Source organism: Hippopotamus amphibius, chromosome X (assembly GCF_030028045.1).
Source record: "Hippopotamus amphibius kiboko isolate mHipAmp2 chromosome X, mHipAmp2.hap2, whole genome shotgun sequence".
Lineage (NCBI taxonomy): Eukaryota > Metazoa > Chordata > Mammalia > Artiodactyla > Hippopotamidae > Hippopotamus > Hippopotamus amphibius.
Genome location: NC_080203.1, coordinates 16811431 through 16833473, shown reverse-complemented (window position 1 = coordinate 16833473; position 22043 = coordinate 16811431). Strand labels below are relative to the sequence as shown.

Genomic DNA, 22043 nt, shown 5'->3' with positions numbered 1-22043 from the left:
GGGATCTTCCTGGAGCACGGATGGAACCCATGTCCCCTGCACTGGCAGGCAAATTCTCAACCACTGCACCACCTAGGAAGCCCTGGGCCAGTTCTTTAGTCTTTCCTTGTGTTTCATATTCTTGAAAATCTTGACGAGTACAAACCCTACATTCTGCAGGATGACCATCAACCTGGGTCTGTCCGATGGTTCTTCATGACCTGGCTCAGGCCATGGATTCTTGACAGAAAGACTGCAAAAGTGATACCTCATATCAGTAGACACATAATGTCGACCTGACCTTTCATGGGTAATGTTAACCATGATCACCAGGTCATTAGTTATCAATTAAAATCCACTGTTGAATTAAAGCTCATTTCAATTAAAACCCATCATTTAAAAAGAAAACCCATCATTTCAGTTTTTTTTGAAGCAGCAAAGTGCATTGGCTTGCTTCATACCCACCCCCAAACTTCAGAAAAAACACTTAAAGATGCCTAATTTTAAATAATAAGTCATTTCAAACATAACTTGGTCATCTGTACCAGTGTTTTCCCTTTGCTAAGAGCATGCTATTAATTGGAGGGGTAATAATATTGCATTGATGGTTTAAATGTTTATTGAGGATTATCATTTAAGATCATTTTGGGGGGGTATCATAAGAAAGGTATTGAAAGGTTGACTTTGCACATCAGCAGAAACAGCTGGTGGTTATATTTTCTTGTGTTTTATTCAGTACTGAGAACGACAGTATTAAAAAAAACCTTTTATAAATTTGTTGCTAAAATATTTCAAAGTACTTAACATACAAAAATGTAAAATATGAAAATATTCTATAAGAGGTAATGATTGAAATTGAATACTGTTTTCTAATTAAACAAAATACCCTAATAATAAGCCTATTTGCAGGAGGTGGTGTGTTTCAGTGAAGCAAGCTGTCTTTTTTAGTTCAAATTTTTAGTTCAATTTAAATAATAATATTGATAATACTTGTATGTGGTGGAGACTTCAAACCATTTAGAAAATGTATAAGTAAAATTCTCCATTGCTTTACTACCCTCCCCCCAATTTCTAGTCTCTCCCTCCAAAAGTATAACCATTATTTTTTCTTCCAGAAAAACGTTCGCATCTACAAAATATGTATATAGTTTTGGGGAGGGGGATGGACTCTAGCTGTACATGCTAGTCTTATTACATAATTTTCAGCTTTCTTTTTTCGCTTAATTCCATTTCTTAGACATATCATCACCTATAGATACACGTCATTCTTTTTAATGGTTACATAGTATTTCTTAGCATGGATTACCATAGTTTATTTATTCCCACTCTGATGGGAATTTTTGGCTGTTTCTAGGTTTTTAAATTTACAAACAAAACTACAGTGATATTACATATACCTTTGCAAGTATGGTATGAAGTTGCAATTAAGAAGAAAATGTGGTCTGGACAAAAGGAAATGAAGTATGGAATGGATTTAGGGTTACAGAAAAATAGTGGCAAAAAGGTGCTATTTCTGGTGAACAGCAGTAAGATACATTTATTTTTTCCTAGTCCCTTTCTGAAATGAGGTAGCATATCAGTAAATAAAAATAAGATAAAAATATGAGGTTAGATCGCATGATTCCATGAAGTTAGCAGTAAAGAAATGGAGAAAGTACAGGCAGAATAACTGTCTATTTTAGGATTATAACCAGTAGAAGGTCAGTTAAAGTTTGGTTATGTGACTTTGTATTTTTGTTTTTAGGAAAACAAAAATATCAAGTGGGGTTCTAGATGGGATTATATTTTGGAGTCCATGTCTCGTACCAGCATTCAGTGGTTTAGGTAAGCACTTTATGAAATAAAGAATAAGTAGCTTCATGGTGGGACATGTTTACACACACACATATACATATATGTATTTTAAAAATTATTTTGTCACCAGAGATGATCTTTTTTTCTTCCAGTTTTATCGAGATATAATTGGCATACAGTACTGTATAAGTTTAAAGTGTGCAGCATAATGATTTGATTCACATTGATGATCACAAGTTTAGTGAACATCTATCATCTCCTATAGATACAAAATTAAAGAAATATAAAAAAATTTTTTCATGTAGAAACTCAGGATTTACTGTTTAACAACTTTCATATATAATGTACAGAAGTAATTACATTAACCAAGTCGTACATTAAGCCCCTAGTACTTATTTATCTTATAACTGCAAGTTTTTACCTTTTGACCACCTTCATGCAATTCCCCCTCCCCCTCCCCCTTATCAGAGATGATCTCAAGTGATATTTTTTCTTCTCTGTGGCTAATTTCCCCTCTCCTTCCTATCCCGCATCTCTCCACATACACGAAGAGAAAGGAAAAAGGAAAATCTGTTTTAAATATACTAGTGTTTATGCTGAAGGGAAAGAGAAGGCTGAGATGTCCTAGAGATAGCATGTCTGTGTATAAAGAGCAGTGCATGCTGGGAAGTAGGCAGGCTAGGACTGTAGCAGGGGACACTGTAAAAAAGATGGAAGGAAAACATGATAGATACTTTCGTTTGTGGGGTCAGAAAGTCTGAGCAAACTAGAGTGTAAGAAAAAGTGGTAACCAGCTTGGGTGGAGTAGGTCAGGATGTCATGGAAGATTGGGAAGAGAGCAGAGAAAGATGAAAACATTATGTATGAGAAACCAAAACATTGCAAGTGGTCAGAGCAGGTTATATAGAGGAGAGGATTGTGTCGAGATCATGTCTGTGAGTCGAGGTTGATTCATTTTCCAGGTATTCTTTTTCATCCCTATTAGTATGCCAAGCACTAGGGCAGGCTCTCAGACATGGCAGTGAATAAGGCCGACAGGCTTCTCCTCGCAGGAGGCTTATATTCTAGTGGATTCAGAGTGAAGGGACTTGATTCCTCAGGAATCTTCAACAGGATCAAATCAGAGTTAGAAGTCCTTCATGACTATGGAAGGAGTAGTTTCAACATGAAATTGAAGGATGGACCAACTGAGAACGTGATGTAGGATCTTCAGTTAGTAACTTAGGATCAGAGAAGCTGATGAGAAATAGATGAACCTGTATACATAGTATATTTTCCCCCTGTTATCGTCATATCCTATAATAAAGCAATTTTGGATGGAAGAAGACTATAAAGGTAAAGATGAAAGTAAGGAAAGATGTGATTCTATGAGTATGGTCTTCTGAGGTGATGATTTCCTTATGCTGCCATTGCCTTTATTTTGTTAAAATTTTATTTTATTGAAGTATAGTTGATTTACAATGTCATTGCCTTTCAAGTGAGAATAGCACCCGCTTCTTCTCCTCCTATTTCTATCCTTATTCTTATTTCTCCTCTACCTCCTTCTCCTCCTCGTTATTATTAACATATCACAGCTTTTCTAGAAAATCTTCTGTTCGGGCAATAGCCCAAGTCCTGTTTTATCACACCCCCTAGAACTCTCTTCAGATAAAATTTATTTAAATGGTTTCTTTAAAGGGGTTGTGAAAGGGAAGGGCATCCAGATTTGGGGGCTAATCTCTAGTAGTATTAATATTTATAATGTTAACAGTAAATGTACTTTTGTTTCTGTTTCAAGCTAATTTATTTACAACATTTAACAGAATTTAAAAAAAATAAATTTATTTATTTATTGGCTGTGTTGGATCTTCATTGCTGAGCATGGGCTTTCTCTAGTTGCGGAGAGCGGGGGCTACTCTTTGCTGTGGTGCATGGGCTTTTTCTCATTGTGGTGGCTTCTCTTGTTGTGGAGCACGGACTCTAGGCACGTGGGCTCAGTAGTTGTGGCTTGCAGGCTCTAGAGCACAGGCTCAGTAGTTGTGGCGCACAGGCTTAGTTGCTCCGTGGCATGTGGGATCTTCCCGGCCCAGGGCTCGAACCCTTGTCCCCTGCATTGGCAGGCGGATTCTTAACCACTGCGCCACTAGGAAGCCCCTCACGGACATGTTAGACATTATCTTAGCGGCATTTTTCTAAAACAGTGCTGGCTTTTTCATAGATTCTGGTGAAGCTTTTTTGATGTGTCAGGGTTTGGCTGGGTGGTGGGATGGCAGAAGGTCTTGATTTTGATTTGGGCATAGATTTTAAGATTCAGTTTTGGAAACAGGAAGTGGTAGGTAAGTGGTCCATGGGGTCTTTACCCCAAAGCTTGATAAAGACTTGATATTCTGTCAGCTAAGAAGTCAGTCAGTGATCAATTCAACCTTGATTCCTGAACTTCCATTCTCAGTTTCATGTTCTGGAACTACATTTTTGTTTCTATACATCCTATTTATCTCCCCTTGTTTCTTTTTGGGAATGTGCTCTTAAAAAATTCTAAAATAACCTTAATAATAGTGTTGCTTCTATTGATTTATTTGTAATGCACTTTTGTGAGAGAGCTTTAAGTGCATTTAATATATTGATGTATTCAGCCTTTGATCCACATTTAACCTTAGAAAACTGATTGACATAATGATAATTTGAATGTCTTTCTTTTACATGTGCACACATATTCTTTTTACTATTCAAATAAGAAACTTGAGATTTGACTTCTCTTTTTCCTTCTTTACATTTTCTAGTATTATGAATTCCATTGTTATCGTTCTCTTCTTATCTGGAATGGTGGCTATGATCATATTAACGACTCTCCAGAAAGATATTATCAGATACAATCAGATGACATTTCCTGTAAGTAAAAGTGCACATATTTGATTCAGCAAATATTTGAGTGCCTGCTTTGCCCAGTTCTCAGTGTTATATTTCTACGTAGAGTATAATACCTTGAATACAAACGCATTTTGATGTCTAGTAATTTTGCATATTATGTGGAATAATCAAAGTACAGAGTGTTTTGTAGATTCTTAAAAAGTACAGGTAAGTTTATTAGAGAGTTATTTGCTATCAACTCTTTTGTTAGATTCCTTTTCATGTTTCTGACCTTTCAAAATATCATTATTTAAGATTTTCATTAATTTGGACCCTGAGATAAATGTTTGAAACATTGCAAAATACTACAATTTAGGGTAAATTTAGTTTTATCAGTTTATACTGTTTTGAGTCTTGTAATCATTTGTGTATTGATGAATTTTTAATTTCTATGAATTGGTTGAATTTTTTATGTGTTAAATCATGTTACTTTCTTCATGAAAATCAAGCCAGTTGTGTGCTTTATATAATTAACACACTCCCTCCAATGCAAAACTTAAACTAAGGGAATGGCTAGTTTTATGGCAGGGTCACATACCTGCCAGAGACCTACTCTATCCAAAATGAGCCATTGGTTTCCAGTTAGTCTGCCTTTAGAGGAAAATTCACTTTTCTCTAACTTTTAGAGCTCTTGTTACTTTCTGTCATAGTAACTCCTGTGTTTATTAAAGACTTTCTCATATGCAGGAAGATGCACAGGAGGAATCTGGTTGGAAACTGGTTCATGGGGTTGTATTCAGACCTCCAAGGAGTGAAATATTGCTGTCGGTTTTCCTGGGTCAAGGAACACAAGTTTTGATTATGACATTTATAACTTTACGTGAGTAGTCTCACATCAATATGTGTCTTCTTCGACATTCTTAGCAAACTGCTAACATATATTAAACTTTGATTCATGTGTACGAAAGAACTTTGAAAATTCTACCCTAAAGTTTAAGGAAATGTATGTTTTATAGTACTTACATTTCTGTCTTCTCAAATTAAGGATATGAGTCTGAATATGTTCCTATATCAAGGACCTTTGATAGCTTCTTCAGTTCTGAATAATTTATCCAATATACATGTTCCATGCTTTGCAACATAGATGCTTTCTTGAAAGTCACCATGTGGGTTGAATTATATTTTAAGTGGACTCAGGGAGTTATTATTCAAAGACTAGCATTTTGAAATGCTATGGCAAGCCTAAGTGCTGGTCTTTAAGTGTGTAAGTGCAATGGCATCCTTAGTAGGCTTCCAATGGCTGATGAACTCTGGCTGCCTTCATTTATCAACTAAAAATGGAGTTTGTCAGTTTTTGATAACCAGAGTGGTTATGATTTTCACAAACAAAGTGGCTGTAAATGAATGACTTATGAGGTGTTTCAGATGTCAATGATAATTTCAAAATTTAGCTCTTCAGTTTATATTTTCCTGAGACCAAGTTTCACTGTGATTTTTTTCGCCCTCACCTTGAATAAAATGAAACAGGCGGAAATTTTTTTTGTGGGAAAAATGATTTGTTGTTTATAGAGTGACTACTGGAGTAGGAAAGAAGATCTTTTGTTTAATTTTGACTTAGTGAGATTAAAGACTAAATCTAACTAATGATTTAAACAGTGAGATTAAAGACTAAATTGAAAACATATCATTTGCCTTGTATGGAAAATCGGACTTTTTCATTAGGAAAAGAAATTGTCAAAAAATTAGCTAAGTGAATAACATCAGAGAATTTCCTTGTATGCTGTCTCATAAAAATATCTTAATAAGGTTGTATTTAATTTATTATAAAGTCCTATGTGCTTTTGAGGCTATTATTGTCACTGGTTTGATATTCCTTTTTTGTGCCTTTAGTTCTGGCCTGTCTTGGTTTCCTTTTCCCTGCCAATCGAGGTGCTTTAATGATCTGTGCTGTTGTGTTATGGGTCCTTCTGGGAACCTCTGCTGGATATGTGTCTGCTAAGATGTATAAGAGTAAGCATTACAACTGTTATTATTCCAGTAAGTTGGTGTATTAAATGTAGGAATTAAAAAGCTGTAAAATTAAAAATTCAAAAATTGCATGGGGAAATTTAGCTGACCTAGCAAAATGTAATTGTGTCTTGGTTACTATAAAGTATTTATAAAGTGGACTAAATCCAGTTGCTGAAGTAACTGTTCTGTCCTTTACTTCCTCAGCATTTAAAGGCGTTAAGTGGAAGACAAATTTTTTGCTGACAGTACTGCTGTTTCCTGGGTAAGTATCTCAGGTTCTCTTTTCTCTATGCAATTATACTTTCTTATACGTTACCTTGGAAAAATCATTGTACACCGTAATGAAGAGTAGAAAGGAGATGAATGACCACTGTGTTTTCTGTGGCTGCAGCTTTCTTTTTCTGGTGTATCTGCATTCTTTTCTTCTTTTTGTACATCTTAACCCCTAGTCCAAAGAGATGGCAATGGTGCTGTGGTATTCAACTTTGATCTTTGTTTTTGAAGCGGATTTCATAAATGCTCATCTCAGTTATGCATCTTGCCTTAAGATGTATATATCATGTTAGAGTGGCAGTTTGTACACAACACTGTGTTATTCTCCTCATCCCTGCCTTCAGTGATTATTTCTTCCTGTCTCACTGAGTTGCTACAGTGTCATTAGTGATTGCAGTCCCCAGGCTGAGTCATGGTCAGAGTGGAAATAAGGGTGGTGTACAGTGGCTGTAACAGGAGCTCATCCAGTCCTCTAATTATAGAGATGTGGAACCAATGTGTTCAAGGTCACACAAGATATCAGTAATGGAGCCCAGGCCATATGTAACTGAATGCACTCCTTACATCCTGTCCAGTGCTCTTCCCATAATACCTCACTGATATAGTGCTGACTCGCTTAGGGTTTTATCTCCAAATTCTTTAATAGGTTTTGTCTTAATCAGCTTGGGCTGCCATAACAAGATATCATAGACTGGGTGGCTTAAACAACAGGCATTTATTTTCTCACAGTTCTGGAGACTGGGTAGCCCAAGGTCAGGGCATCGACAGGGTCCAGTCCTGGTGAGCACTCTGTTCCTGGTGGCTGATGGCTGCCTTCTTGCTGTGTCCTCACATGGCAGGGGAAAAAAGGGAGCAAACTCTCTGGTCTCTCTCCTTATAAGGGCACTAATGCCATTATGAAGGCTGCACCCTCATGACCTCATCTAAACCCAGTCACTTCCTAAAGGCCCCATTTCCAAATACTCTCACATTAGGGATTAGGGTTTCAACATATGAATTTTGGTGGACACAATTCAGTCCATAGCATGCTTCATTAAAAAAATTCTTTTCTTGGTATGTTCTGAAGGACGGGTTTTTTTTTTTTAAGGAAAAAGTAGTGGATTGTATCTTTTTTTAAAAATTTTTGTTTATTTAAGAACTTTTATTGAGATACGGTTAACATAAAATAAACTGCATATATTTAGAGTGTACAATTTGGTATCCCAATCTTCCAATTCATTCCCCCCCAACCCGCCCCACATTCCCCACTTGGTGTCCATATGTTTGTTCTCTACATCTGTGTCTCTATTTCTGCCTTGCAAACCGGTTGATTTGTACCATTTTTCTATAGTCCACATATATGTGTTAATATACGATATTTGTTTTCCTCTTTCTGACTCACTTCACTCTGTATGACAGTCTCTAGGTCCATCCATGTCTCTAAGAATGTCCCAGTTTCATTGCTTTTTACAGCTAATATTCCATTGTATGTATGTACCACATCTTCTTTATCCATTCATCTGTTGATGGACATTTAGGTTGCTTCCATGTCCTGGCTGTTGTAAATAGTGCTGCCATGAACATGGGAGTGCATGTGTCTTTTTGAATGATGGTGTTCTCTGGGTATATGCCCAGGAGTGGGATTGCTGGGTCATGTGGTAGTTCTATTTTTAGTTTTGCAAGGACCCTCCATTCTGTTCTCCATAGTGGCTGTATCAATTTACATTCCCACCAGCAATGCAAGTGTTCCCTTTTCTCCACACCCTCTCCAGCATTTACTGTTTGTCGATTTTCTGATGATGCCCGTTCTGACCGGTGTGAGGTGATACCTCATTGTAGTTTTGATTTGCATTTCTCTAATAATTAGTGATGTTGAGCAGCTTTTCATGTGCCTCTTGGCCATCCGTATGTCTTCTTTGGAGAAATGCCTATTTAGGTCTTCTGCCCATTTTTTGATTGGGTTGTTCGTTTTTTTGATATTGAGCTGGATGAACTGTTTATATATTTTGGAGATTAGTCCTTTGTTGATTCATTTGCAAATATTTTCTCCCATTCTGAGGGTTGTCTTTTCGTCTTGCTTATGGTTTCCTTTGGTGTGCAGAAGCTTTGAAGTTTCATTAGGTCCCACTTATTTATTTTTGTTTTTATTTCCATTACTCTAGGGGGTGGATCAAAAAAGATCTTGCTGTTATTTACGTCAAAGAATGTTCTTCCTATGTTTTCCTCTAGGAGCTTTATGGTGTCTGGCCTTACATTTAGGTTTTTAAACCATTTTGAGTTTATTTTTGTGTATGGTGTTAAGGAGTGTTCTCACTTCATTCTTTTACATGTAGCTGTCCAGTTTTCCCAGCACCACTTGTTGAAGAGGCTGCCTTTTCTCCATTGTATATCCTTGGCTCCTTTGTCATAGATTAGTTGACCATAGTTTATCTCTGGGCTTTGTATCCTGTTCCATTGATCTATATTTCTGGTTTTGTGCCAGTACCATACTGTCTTGATCACTGTAGCTTTGTAGTATAGCCTGAAGTCAGGAAGCCTGATTCCACCAACTCTGTCTTTCCTTCTCATGACTGTTTTGCCTATTCGGGGTCTTTTGTGTTTCCATACAAATCATAAAATTTCATGTTCTAGTTCTGTGAAAAATGCCATTGGTAATTTGATTGGGATTGCACTGAATCTGCAAATTGCTGTGGGTAGTATAGTCATTTTCACAATGTTGATTCTTCCAATCCAAGAACATGGTATGTCCCTCCATCTGTTTGTGTCGTCTTTGATTTCTTTCATTAGTGTCTTACAGTTTTCTGAGTACAGGTCTTTTACCTCCTTGATTAGGTTTATTTCTAGGTATTTTATTCTTTTTGTTGCAGTGGTGAATGGGATTGTTTCCTTAATTTCTCTTTCTGACCTTTCATTGTTAGTGTATAGAAATGCAAGAGATTTCTGTGTGTTAATTTTGTATCCTGCAACTTTACCAAATTCATTGATTAGCTTGAGTAGTTTTCTGGTGGCATCTTTAGGATTTTCTGTGTATAGTATCATGTCATCTGCAAACAGTGACAGTTTTACTTCTTTTCCAGTTTGGATTCCTTTTCTTTCTTTTTCTTCTCTGATTGCTGTGGCAAGGACTTCCAAAACTATGTTGAATAGTAGTGGCGAGAGTGGACATCCTTCTCTTGTTCCTGATCTTAGAGGGAATGCTTGCAGTTTTTCACCATTGAGAATGATGTTTGCTGTGGGTTTGTCATATATGGCCTTTATTATGTTGAGGTAGGTTCCCTCTATGCCCACCTTCTGGAGAGTTTTTATCATAAATGGGTGTTGAATTTTGTCAAAAGCTTTTTCTGCATCTATTAAGATGATCATGTGGTTTTTATCCTTCAGTTTGCTAATGTGGTGTATCACATTGATTGACTTGCATATATTAAAGAATCCTTGCATTCCAGGGATAAACCCCACTTGATCATGGTGTATGATCCTTTGAAAGTGTTGTTGGATTCTGTTGGCTAGTATTTTGTTGAGGATTTTTGCATCTAAATTCATCAGTGATATTGGTCTGTAATTCTCTTTTTTTTTAGTATCTTTGTCTGGTTTTGATATCAGGGTGATGGTGGCCTCATAAAATGAGTCTGGGAGTGTTCCTTCCTCTGCAATTTTTTGGAAGAGTTTGAGAAGGATGGCTATTAGCTCTTCTCTTAATACTTGATAAAATTCACCTGTGAATCCATCTGGTCCTGGACTTTTGTTTGTTGGGAGATTTTTAATCACAGTTTCAATTTCATTACTTGTGATTGGTCTGTTCATATTTTCTGTGTCTTCCTGATTCAGTCTTGGAAGGTTATACCTTTCTAAGAATCTGTTGATTTCATCCAGGTTGTCCATTTTATTGGCATATAGTTGCTTGTAGTAGTCTCTTATGGTGCTTTTTATTTCTGTGGTGTCCATTGCAACTTCTCCTGTTTCATTTCTAATTTTATTGATTTGAGTCCTCTCCCTCTTTTTCTTGATGAGTCTTGCTAGAGGTTTATCAATTTTATTTATCTTCTCAAAGAACCAGCTTTTAGTTTTATTGATTTTTGCTATTGTTTTCTTTATCTCTATTTCATTTATTTCTGCTCTGGTCTTTATGATTTCTCTCCATCTACTAACTTTGGGTTTTGTTTGCTCTTCTTTCTCTAGTTTCTTTAGGTGTAAGGTTAGATTGTTTATTTGGGATTTTTCTTGTTTCTTGAGGTGGGATTGTATTGCTATAAACTTCCCTCTTAGAACTGCCTTTGCTGCATCCCATAGGTTTTGGATCATTGTGTTTTCATTGTCATTTGTCCCTAGGTATTTTTTGATTTCCTCTTTAATTTCTTCAGTGATCTCTTGGTTATTTAGTAGCGTATTGTTTAGCCTCCATGTGTTTGTGTTTTTTACAGTTTTTTTCCTGTAATTGATTTCTAATCTCATAGTGTTGTGGTCAGAAAAGATGCTTGATAAGATTTCAGTTTTCTTGAATTTACCAAGGCTTGATTTGTGACCAAAAATGTGATCTATCCTGGAGAATGTTCCATGTGCACTTGAGAATATTGTGTAATCTGCTGTTTTTGGATGTAATCTCCTACAGATATCTATTAAATCCAGCTGATTTATTGTGTCATTTAAAGCTTGTGTTTCCTTATTAATTTTCTGTCTGGATTACCTGTCCATTGGTGTAAGTGGGGTGTTAAAGTCCCTCACTATGATTGTGTTACTGTCGATTTCCTCTTTCATAGTTGTTAGCATTTGCCTTATGTATTGAGGTGCTCCTATATTGGGTGCATATATATTTATAATTGTTATCTCTTCTTCTTGGATTGATCCCTTGATCTTTATGTAGTGTCCTTTCTTGTCTCTTGTAACATTTTTTATTTTAAAGTCTATTTTATCTGATATGAGTATCACTACTCCAGCTTTCTTTTGATTTCCACTTGCACGGAATATCTTTTTCCATCCCCTCACTTTCTGTCTGTGTGTGTCCCTAGGTCTGAAGTGAGTCTCTTGTAGACAGCATATATATGGGTCTTGTTTTTGGATCCATTCAGCCAGTCTGTGTCTTTTGGTTGGTGCATTTAGTCCATTTACATTCAAGGTAATTATCGATATGTATGTTCCTATTACCATTTTCTTAATTGTTTTGGTTATGTTTCTGTAGTTCCTTTTCTTCTCTTATGTTTCCCACTTAGAGAAGTTCCTTTAGCATTTGTTGTAGGGCTGGTTTGGTGGTGCTGTTGCTTGTCTGTAAAGCTTTTGATTTCTCTGTGGAATCTGAATGAGATCCTTGCTGGGTAGAGTATTCTTGGTTATAGGTTCTTCCCTTTCATCACTTGAAATATATCATGCCACTCCCTTCTGGCTTGCAGAGTTTCTGCTGAGACATCAGCTGTTAACCTGATGGGAGTTCCCTTGTATGTTATTTGTCGTTTTTCCCTTGTTGCTTTTAATAATATTTCTCTGTCTTTAATTTTTGTCAATTTGACTACTATATGTCTTGGCGTGTTTCTCCTTGAGTTTATCCAGCCTGGGACTCTCTGCACTTCCTGGACTTGGGTAGCTATTTCCTTTCCCATGGTAGGGCACTTTTCAACTATAATCTCTTTCGATATTTTCTCAGGTCCTTTCTCTCTCTCTTCTCCTTCTGGGGCCCATATAATGTGAATGTTGGTGCGTTTAATGTTGTCCCAGAAGTCTCTTAGGCTGTCTTCAGTTCTTTTCATTCTTTTTTCTTTATTCTTTTCCACATCAGTGATTATCACCATTCTGTCTTCCAGCTCACTTATTCGCCCTTCTGCCTCAGTTAATCTGCTCTTGGTTCCTTCTAGTGTATTTTCCATTTCAGTTATTGTGTTGCATATCTCTGTTTGTTCTTTAATTCTTCTAAGTCTTTGGTAAACTTTTCTTGCAACTTTTTGATCTTTGCATCCAGTCTTTTTTCAAAGTCCTGGATCATCTTCACTATCATTATTCTGAATTCTTTCTCTGGAAGGGTGCCTATCTCCTCATTTAGTTGTTTTTCTGGGGTTTTATCTTGTCCCTTCATCTGGTACAAAGTCTTTTGCCTATTCATTTTCTCTGTGTTTCTGTGGCTGTGATTTTCAGTTCCACAAGATGAAGTACTGCTGATACTGCTTGATACTGCTGTCTGCCCTCTTGTGGAGGAAGCTATCTAGGAGGCTCATGGGTGCTTCCTGATGGGAGGGACTGCTGGTGGGTTGGGCTGGGTGGGCAGAGCTCAGTAAAACTTTAATCTGATTTGGTGGGTGCAGCTCAGTGACACTTTAATCTGCTTGTCTGCCAATGGGTGGGGCTTTGTTCCCACCTTGTTTGATGTTTGGCCTTAGGCTACCCAGCACTGGAGCTTACAGGCCCTTTGGTGGGGCTAATGTCGGACTCTGGGAGGGCTCACACCAATGAGCACTCCCCAGAACCCCTGCCACCAGTGCCCCTGTCTCCTTGGTGAGCCACATCTGCCCCCCACCTCTGCAGGCAACCCTCCAACACCAGCAGGTAGGTCTGGTTCAGTCTCCTATGGGGTCCCTGCTCATTCCCCCTGGGTCCTGGTGAGCACACTTTTTTGTGTGCCCTCCAGGAGTGGAGTCTCCATTTCCCCCCATCCTGTGGAGGTCCTGCAATGAAATTCTGTTGGCTTTCAAAGTCTGATTCTCTGGGGATTCCTCCTCCCGTTGCTGGACCCCCAGGTTGGGAAGCCTGACGTGGGGCTCAGAACCCTCACTTTAGCAGGTGGACTTCTGCAGTATAACTGTTCTCCAGCTTGTGAGTCACCCACCCAGCATTTATGGGATTTGATTTTGACGAGATTGCGCCCCTTCTACGTCTCATTGTGGCTTCTCCTTTGTCTCTGGATGTGTGGTGTTTTTTTTTTTGGTGAGTTCCAGTGTCTTTCTGTCAATGATTGTTCAGCAGTTAGTTGTAATTCCGGTGCTCTTGCAAGAGGGAGTGAGCGCACGTCCTCCTACTCTGCCATCTTGATTCCTCCAAAAGTAGTGGTAATTGTTATGTGGTACTTCAATTTCCATTTGTTGTAAAATTCCCATGTCCTTGATGCTAGAGTGTGTCATAATAGTGGAAGTCCTATAATGAAAGTTATACACAATAAATTCAGTTATATTATATACTAATTAGTGACAAAGAGAGCAAATGCTCTGTGACTGAGTATAATGCTATAAACAATGCAATGCAGTGATAGATCATAGATTCAGTAGACTCATAATCTTTTATCTACATGTGGCTTGTTTTTCCCTAAACTCCAGGGAAAAAGGTAATATCATTGAAAAGATTGAACATCATAGGTTTGCACATCAAATACATGTACCGCAGAGTTTTTGGCTTATTTAAAGTACAGACAGTGCACTCACCTCCCCCTTACCACCTTGAATGGAGCCATCTGCTTTGCCTATAACTCTTTTCAAGGGAACTAGAATGGGTGGTCATTCCTGAGGTGAGTGCTTTAATATATTTATGTAACAAAGCAACGTCCTTGACAATATTTCAAATATTTGTTCCTTCAGTTCAAGACTCAGATGAATCTGGAATTGAATAACTTTGGCAACAAAGTGCCATTGTGTGAAAGTCATTATACTGGATTGTAATACAAGGATATTGCAAGCAAGAACTAGTCAATAAACCATGTACTATTCTCTTCATTATGTAGTTCTCATTCAACATATTTGTTGTGTTTTTAAAAAATTTTGTCTTGTTTTTGCTTTTTACTATATTTAATGCATTATGCTAGGCACTGTAGAGGAAATAAATGTAAATCTCCCCTGAAACTGCCTTCGTGGCTTCAGATGAATAATAACGGCCCACTTTTCATCAGACAGATGTTCCATCTTATTGTAAAAAGACGTTAACGTCATTGAAATAGAAAATGTGAAAGAATTAGAATATGCTGTGTCACTAAGCTTGATTAGTGAAATTGAGCAATTAACGTCTGAAAAGCATTAGCATTTGCAGTGCCCTATGAGCTATTTTTTTCATGTTTTCTATGGGATCAATTTTGAAGAATGTTTTACACAGGAAAATTTAGAAATTAGAGTAGAAATCCAGGATAACATGGCTCAGGGATACATGGACTATGAAATGGTGCAGTGTCAAACCACAGTTTTGTGAAAATATTCTTTTTTTTAAATTTGAAAAGCAATTGTTAACAGTGGTTGTCTCCTGGGTGGGTTGCTGGGTGGCTGCAGGACAAGAATGTGAAGGAGACTATTTATTTTATACTTATTTTTCACTGTTTCTATGATTCTTTTTACTTTTCGCATGCTGTACCATAGGCATATTTTACCTGTTTTTAAATAATTTGATTATAAACAATAATAATAACTCATAACCATATATTGAAGTGAGAGGTAGCATTAGAGGCTACAGTGTAGGGTTTAGAGTCACACACACACACACATACACCCTACACTCTGTACACATAGGGGTCCATTTCCCAATTCTGCCTCTTTCTAATTATTGAGGCCTTGAGTAGGCTGTGAATAATGTTGCAATGAACATGGGAGTACAGCTTTCCTTGTGAGATCCTGTTTTCATTTCCTTTATATATGTACCCAGGAATGGGATGGCTGAATCATATTGTAATTCTATTTAAAAATTTTTTGGGAACCTCCATACTGTTTTCCTTAGTGCCTGTACCAGTTTAGATTCCCACCAATAGTGCACAAAGGTTCTTTTTCTCCACATCCTTGCCAACACTTGTTATCTCTTGTCTTTTTGATGATAGCCATTCTGTCAGGTGTAAGGTGATATCTTGTTGTGGTTTTGATTTACATTTTCCTGATGATTAGTGATGTAGAACACTTTTTCATGTACCTGTTTGCAATTTGTATGTCTTCTTTGGAAAAATGTATATTCAGGTCCTCTGCCCATTTGTTAATCAGATTATTTTCTGCTATTGAGTTGTCTGAGTTCTTTGTATATTTTGGATATTAACTCTTTATCACATATATGATTTGCAAATATTTTCTCACAGTCTAAGTTGTCTTTCCATTTTATTGATTGTTTCTTTTGCTGTGCAGAAGCTTTTTAAAAACAGTAATGAATTAATGAATTAATTGGCTGCCTTGGGTGTTCATTGCTGCACATGGGCTTTCTCTAGTTGTGGCAGGTGGGGGCTGCTCTTCATTGCAGTGTGTGGGCTTCTCATTGCAGTGGCTTCTCTTGTTGCAGAGCACAGGTTCTAGGCATGTGGGCTTCAGTAGTTGTGGAGCATGGGCTCAGTAGTGGTGGCTCGTGAGCTCTAGAGTGTAGGCTTAGTAGTTTTGGTGCTCAGGCTTAGTTGCTCCGCAGCATGTGGGATCTTCCCAGACCAGGGATCGAACCTGTGTCCCCTGCATTGACAAGAGGATTCTTAACCACTGTGCTACCAGGGAAGTCCCTGTGCAGAATCTTTTTGGTTAGATGTAGTTCTGTTTCTTAAGTTTTGCTTTTGTTGCTTATGCTTTTGGTGTCATAGCCAAAAAATTGTTGTGAAGACCAATGTCAAGGAGTTTTGACTCTATGCTTTCTTCTAGGAGTTTATGGTTTCCGGTCTTATATTTAAGTCTTTAATCCATTTGGAGTTAATTTTTGTGAGTGGTGTAAGATAGGGGTCCAATTTTATTCTTCTGAATGTGGTATCCAGTTTCTCAACATCATTTATTGATTTCTTGGTTCCCTTGTCAAATATTAGTTGACATTATATGCAGGGATTTATTTATGGCCCCTTGATCCTGTTCTATTGTTTTGTGTGTCTGTTTTTATATCAGTACCATACTCTTGATTGTTGTAGCTTTGTAGTATAGTTTGAAATCAGGAAATGTGATGTCTCTAGTTTTATTCTTCTCTCTCAAGATTGCTTTGGCTATTTGGGGTCTTTTGTAGTTCCATACAAATTTTAGGGTTGCTTTTGCTAGCTCTGTGAAAAATACCATTGGAATTTTCCAGATGCTAATCTACTAATCTAATTTCTGTCTCTGTTGACTTGCCTATTCTGGACATTTCATATAAACGGAATCATAAAAATGTGACCTCTTGTGTCTGACTTCTTTCACTTAGCATAATTTCAGAGTTCATCCATCTTATAGCATGTATCACTACTTCATTCATTTTATGATTAAACAATATTCCATTGTATCAATATACCACAAAATATACGACTTTTGGTTTATCCATTCATAAGCTGATGGGCATATGGGCTGTTTTCACCTTTTGGATAATATGAATAGTGTTGCTGTGAACATTTGTATGTGATGTTTTGAGTGAAAATATGCTTCCAATTCTACTGGATAGATACTGGATATATACTTGGGAGTATAATTGATGGGTCATATGGTCACTATGCTTACTATTTTGAGAGACTTCCAGCTTGTTTTCAAAAGTTGTTATACCATTTTACATTACCAGCAGCAATGTATAAGGGTCTCAATTTCTCTACCTCCTTGTCAACACTTGTTATTATCTGTTTTTGATTATAGCCATCCTAATTGTTATGAAGTGATCTTTCATTGTAGTTTTGTTTTTATTTTTTTACTTTTTGGCTGCACTGTGCAGCATGTGAGATCTTAGTTCCCCCATAAGGATCGAATCTGTGCCCCCTGCAGTGGAAACATGGAGTCTTAAGTGCTGGACCACTAGGGAAATCCCTCACTGTAGTTTTAATTTACATTTTAAAAATATTTTATTTATTTGGCTGTGCCAGGTCTTAGTTGCAGCATGTGGGTACTTTGTTGTGGCATGTGGGATCTAGTTCTCTGACCAGGGATCGAACCCAGGCCCACTGCATTGGGAGCATGGAATCTTAACCACTGGACCACCAGGGAAGCCCCCAATTTACATTTTTTGATGACTAATGATATTGAGCATCTTTTCATGTGCTTATTGGTCATTTGCATATCTTCTTTAGAAATATGTCTATTTGACTCCTTTGCCCATTTGGAAAAAGGATTATTTTTCTTTTCAGTGTTGAATTCTAAGTGTTCTTTATATATTCTGGTTACTAGATGCTTATCAGATGTATAATTTGTAAATATTTTCTTCCATTCTGTGAATTGTCTTCTTAGTTCCTTGATAGTGTTCTTTGAAGTGCAAAAATTTAAAATTTTTAAATTTTTAATTTATTTATTTATTTACTTACTTATTTATATTTTTTAACTCTTTATTGGAATCTATTTGCTTTACACTCTTGTACCCGCCTCTGAGGTACACCAAAGTGAATCAGCTGCATCTACACACATATCCACATATCCCTTCCCTACCGCGACTCCCCCCACCCTCCCCATCCTGGCCCTCCAAGGCATTGCCCATGAAGTTGATCTCCTTTTGTTATACAGCAACTTCCCACTAGCTATCTATTTTACAGCTGGTAGTGTAAATATGTCTATGCTACTCTCTCACCTCGTCCCAACTTCCCCTTTGCCCCTCACCCCAGCCCCGTGTCCTCAAGTCCATTCTCTACTTCTATATCTCCACTCTTGCCTGTCACTGGTTTCATCAGTACCATTTCTTCAGATTCCATATATATGTGTTAGCATACAGTATTTGTTTTTCTCTTTCTGGCTTACTTCACTCTGTATGACAGACTCTAGGTCTATCCAGCTCATGACATATAGTTCAATTCCATTCCTTTTTATGGCTGAGTAATATTCCATTGTATATACGTGCCACATCTTCTTTATCCATTCATCTGTTGATGGGCATCTAGGTTGTTTCCATGTCCTGGCTATTGTAAATAGTGCTGCAATGAACATTATGCTACTTGTTTCTTTTTGGATCATGGTTTTCTCTGGGTATATGCCCAGTAGTGGGATTACTGGGTCATATGGTAGTTCTATTTTTAGTTTTTTAAGGAACCTCCAAACTGTTTTCCATAGTGGCTGTACCAGCTTACAATCCCAACAGTGCAGGAGAGTTCCCTTTTCTCCACACCCTCTCCAACATTTATTGTCTCTAGATTTTTGATGATGGCCATTCTAACTGGTGTGAGGTGATACCTCATTGTGGCTTTGACCTGCATTTCTCTAATAATTAGTGATGTTGAGCATCTTTTCATGTGTTTGTTGGCCATCTGTATGTCTTCTTTGGAGAAATGTCTATTTAGGTCTTCTGCCCATTTGTGGATTGGGTTCTTTGCTTTTTTGGTATTAGGCTGTATGAGCTGCTTGTATATTTTGGAGATTAATCCTTTGTCCGTTGCTTCGTTGGCAAGTATTTTCTCCCATTCTGAGGGTTGTCTTCTTGTCTTGTTTATGGATTCTTTCGCTGTGCAAAAGCTTTTAAGTTTCATGAGGTCCCATTGGTTTACTCTTGATTTTATTTCCATTATTCTTGGAGGTGGCTCAAAAAGGATCTTGCTTTGATGGATGTCATAGAGTGTTCTGCCTATGTTTTCCTCTAGGAGTTTTATAGTGTCTGGCCTTACATGTAGGTCTTTAATCCATTTGGAGTTTATTTTTGTGTATGGTGTTAGGAAGTGTTCTAATTTCATTCTTTTCCATGTAGCTGTCCCATTTTCCCAGCACCACTTATTGAAGAGGCTGTCTTTTTTCCATTATATATTCTTGCCTCCTTTGTCAAAGATAAGCTGCCCATATGTGCTTGGGTTTACCTCTGAGTTCTCTATTCTATTCTATTGATCTTCCTTTCTATTTTTGTGCCAGTACCATACTGTCTTGATCACTGTGGCGTTATAGTATAGTTTGAAGTCAGGGAGCTTAATTCCACCAACTCCATCTTCCCTTCTCAAGATTGCTTTGGCTATTTGGGGTCTTTTGCGTTTTCATACAAATCGTAAGATTTCTTGTTCTAGTTCTGTGAAAAATGTCATTGGTAATTTGATAAGGATTGCGTTGAATCTGTAAATTGCTTTGGGTAAGATAGTCATTTTCACAATATTGATTCTTCCAATCCAAGAACATGGTATGTCCCTCCATCTGTTTGTGTTGTCTTTGATTCTTTCATCAGTGTCTTATAGTTTTCTGCATACAGGTCTTTTGCCTCCTTAGGCAGGTTTATTCCTAGGTATTTTATTCTTTTTGTTGCAATGGTAAATGGAAGAGTTTCCTTAATTTCTCTTTCTGTTCTTTCATTGTTAGTGTATAGGAATGCAAGAGATTTCTGTGCATTACTTTTGTATCCTGCTACTTTACTAAATTCATCAATTAGTGCTAGCAGTTTTCTGGTAGAGTCTTTAGGGTTTTCTATGTATAATATCATGTCATCTGTGAAGAGTGACAATTTTACTTCTTCCTTTGCAATTTGAATTCCTTTTATTTCATTTTCTTCCCTGATTGTTGTGGCTAACACTTCCAAAACTATGTTGAATAATAATGGTGAGAGTGGACACCCCTGTCTTGTTCCTGACCTTAGAGGGAATGCTTTCAGTTTTTCCCCATTTAGGACAATGTTGGCTCTTGGTTTGTCATATATGGCTTTTATTATGTTGAGGTACTTTCCTTCTATGCCCATTTTCTGGAGAGTTTTTATCATAAATGGATGTTTATTTTTGTCAAAAGCTTTTTCTGCATCTATTGAAATTATTGTATGGTTTTTATCTTTCAATTTGTTAATATGATGTATCACATTGATTGATTTGCTTATATTGAAGAATCCTTGCATTGCAGGGATAAACCGCACTTGATCATGGTATGTGATCTTTTTAATGTGCTGTTGGATTCTGTTAGCTAGTATTTTGTTGAGGATTTTTGCATCTATATTCATCAGTGATATTGGTCTGTAATTTTCATTTTTTGTGACATCTTTGCCTGGTTTTGGTATCAGGGTGATGGAGGCCTCGTAGAATGAGTTTGGGAGTGTTCCGCCTTCTGCAATATTTTGGAAGAGTTTGAGAAGGATAGGTGTTAGCTCTTCTCGAAATGTTTGATAGAATCACCTGTGAATCCATCTGGCCCTGGGCTTTTGTTTGTTGGGAGATTTTTAATCACAGCCTCAATTTCCGTCCTCATGATGGGTCTGTTCATATGTTCTATTTCTTCCTGGTTCAGTTTTGGAAGATTGTACTTTTCTAAGAATTAATCCATTTCTTCTAGGTTATCCAATTTATTGGCATACAGTTGCTTGTAGTAGTCTCTCATGATCTTTTGTATTTCTGTAGTGTCCGTTGTTACTTCTCCATTTTCATTTCTAATTCTGTTGATTTGCATATTCTCCCTTTTTTTCCTGATAAGTTTGGCTAATGGTTTATCAATTTTGTTTATCTTCTCAAAGAACCAGCTTTTAGTTTCATTGATCTTTGCTATTGTTTCCTTCCTTTCTTTTTCATTTATTTCTGATCTGATCTTTATGATTTCTTTCCTTCTGCTCACTTTAGGGTTTTTTTGTTCTTCTTTCTCTAGTTGTTTTAGGTGTAAGGTTAGATTGTTTATTTGATATTGTTCTTGTTTCTTGAGGTAGGACTGTATTGCTATAAAATTCCCTCTTAGGACTGTTTTGCTGCATCCCATAGGTTTTGGGTTGTTGTGTTTTCATTGTTATTTGTTTCAAGGTATTTTTTGATTTCCTCTTTGATTTCTTTAGTGATTTCTTGGTTGTTTAATAACATATTGTGTAGTCTTCATGTGGTTGTATTTTTTACAGCTTTTTTCCTGTAATTGTTATCTAGTCTCATGGCATTGTGGTCAGAGAAAATGCTTGATATGATTTCTATTTTTTTGAATTCACTGAGGCTTGATTTGTGACCCAAGATATGATCTATCCTGGAGAATGTTCCGTGTGCACTTGAGAAGAAAGTGTACTCTGTAGTTTTTGGGTGGAATGTCCTATAAATATCAATTCAGTCGAGATGGTCTAATGTGTCATTTAAAGCTTGTGTGTCCTTATTTATTTTCTGTTTGGATGATCTGTCCATTGATCTAAGTGGGGTGTTAAAGTCTCCTACTATTATTGTGTTACTGTCGATGTCTCCTTTTATGGCTATTAGCATTTGCCTTATGTATTGAGGTCTTCCTATGTTGGGTGCATAGATATTTACAATTGTTATATCTTCTTCTTGGATTGATCCCTTGATCATTATGTAGTGTCCTTCCTTGTCTCTTTTAATAGCCTTTACTTTAAAGTCTAATTTGTCTGATATGTGTATTGCTACTCCAGCTTTCTTTTGACTTCCATTTGCATGGAATATCTTTTTCTATCCCTTTACTTTGTCT

The 22043-nt window shown here is 37.1% G+C and overlaps 1 protein-coding gene across 1 annotated transcript in view; it reads left to right on the top strand.

Annotated features, from left to right (window-relative positions):
- The window catches only part of LOC130842638 (transmembrane 9 superfamily member 2-like), a 120121-nt gene that overhangs the window by 51963 nt on the left and 46115 nt on the right, over window positions 1-22043 (top strand). Inside the window, 5 exon segments of the mRNA XM_057719323.1 lie at window positions 1724-1803; window positions 4533-4641; window positions 5347-5479; window positions 6490-6609; window positions 6814-6871. Of these exon segments, the coding sequence (XP_057575306.1) occupies window positions 1724-1803; window positions 4533-4641; window positions 5347-5479; window positions 6490-6609; window positions 6814-6871 (500 nt within the window).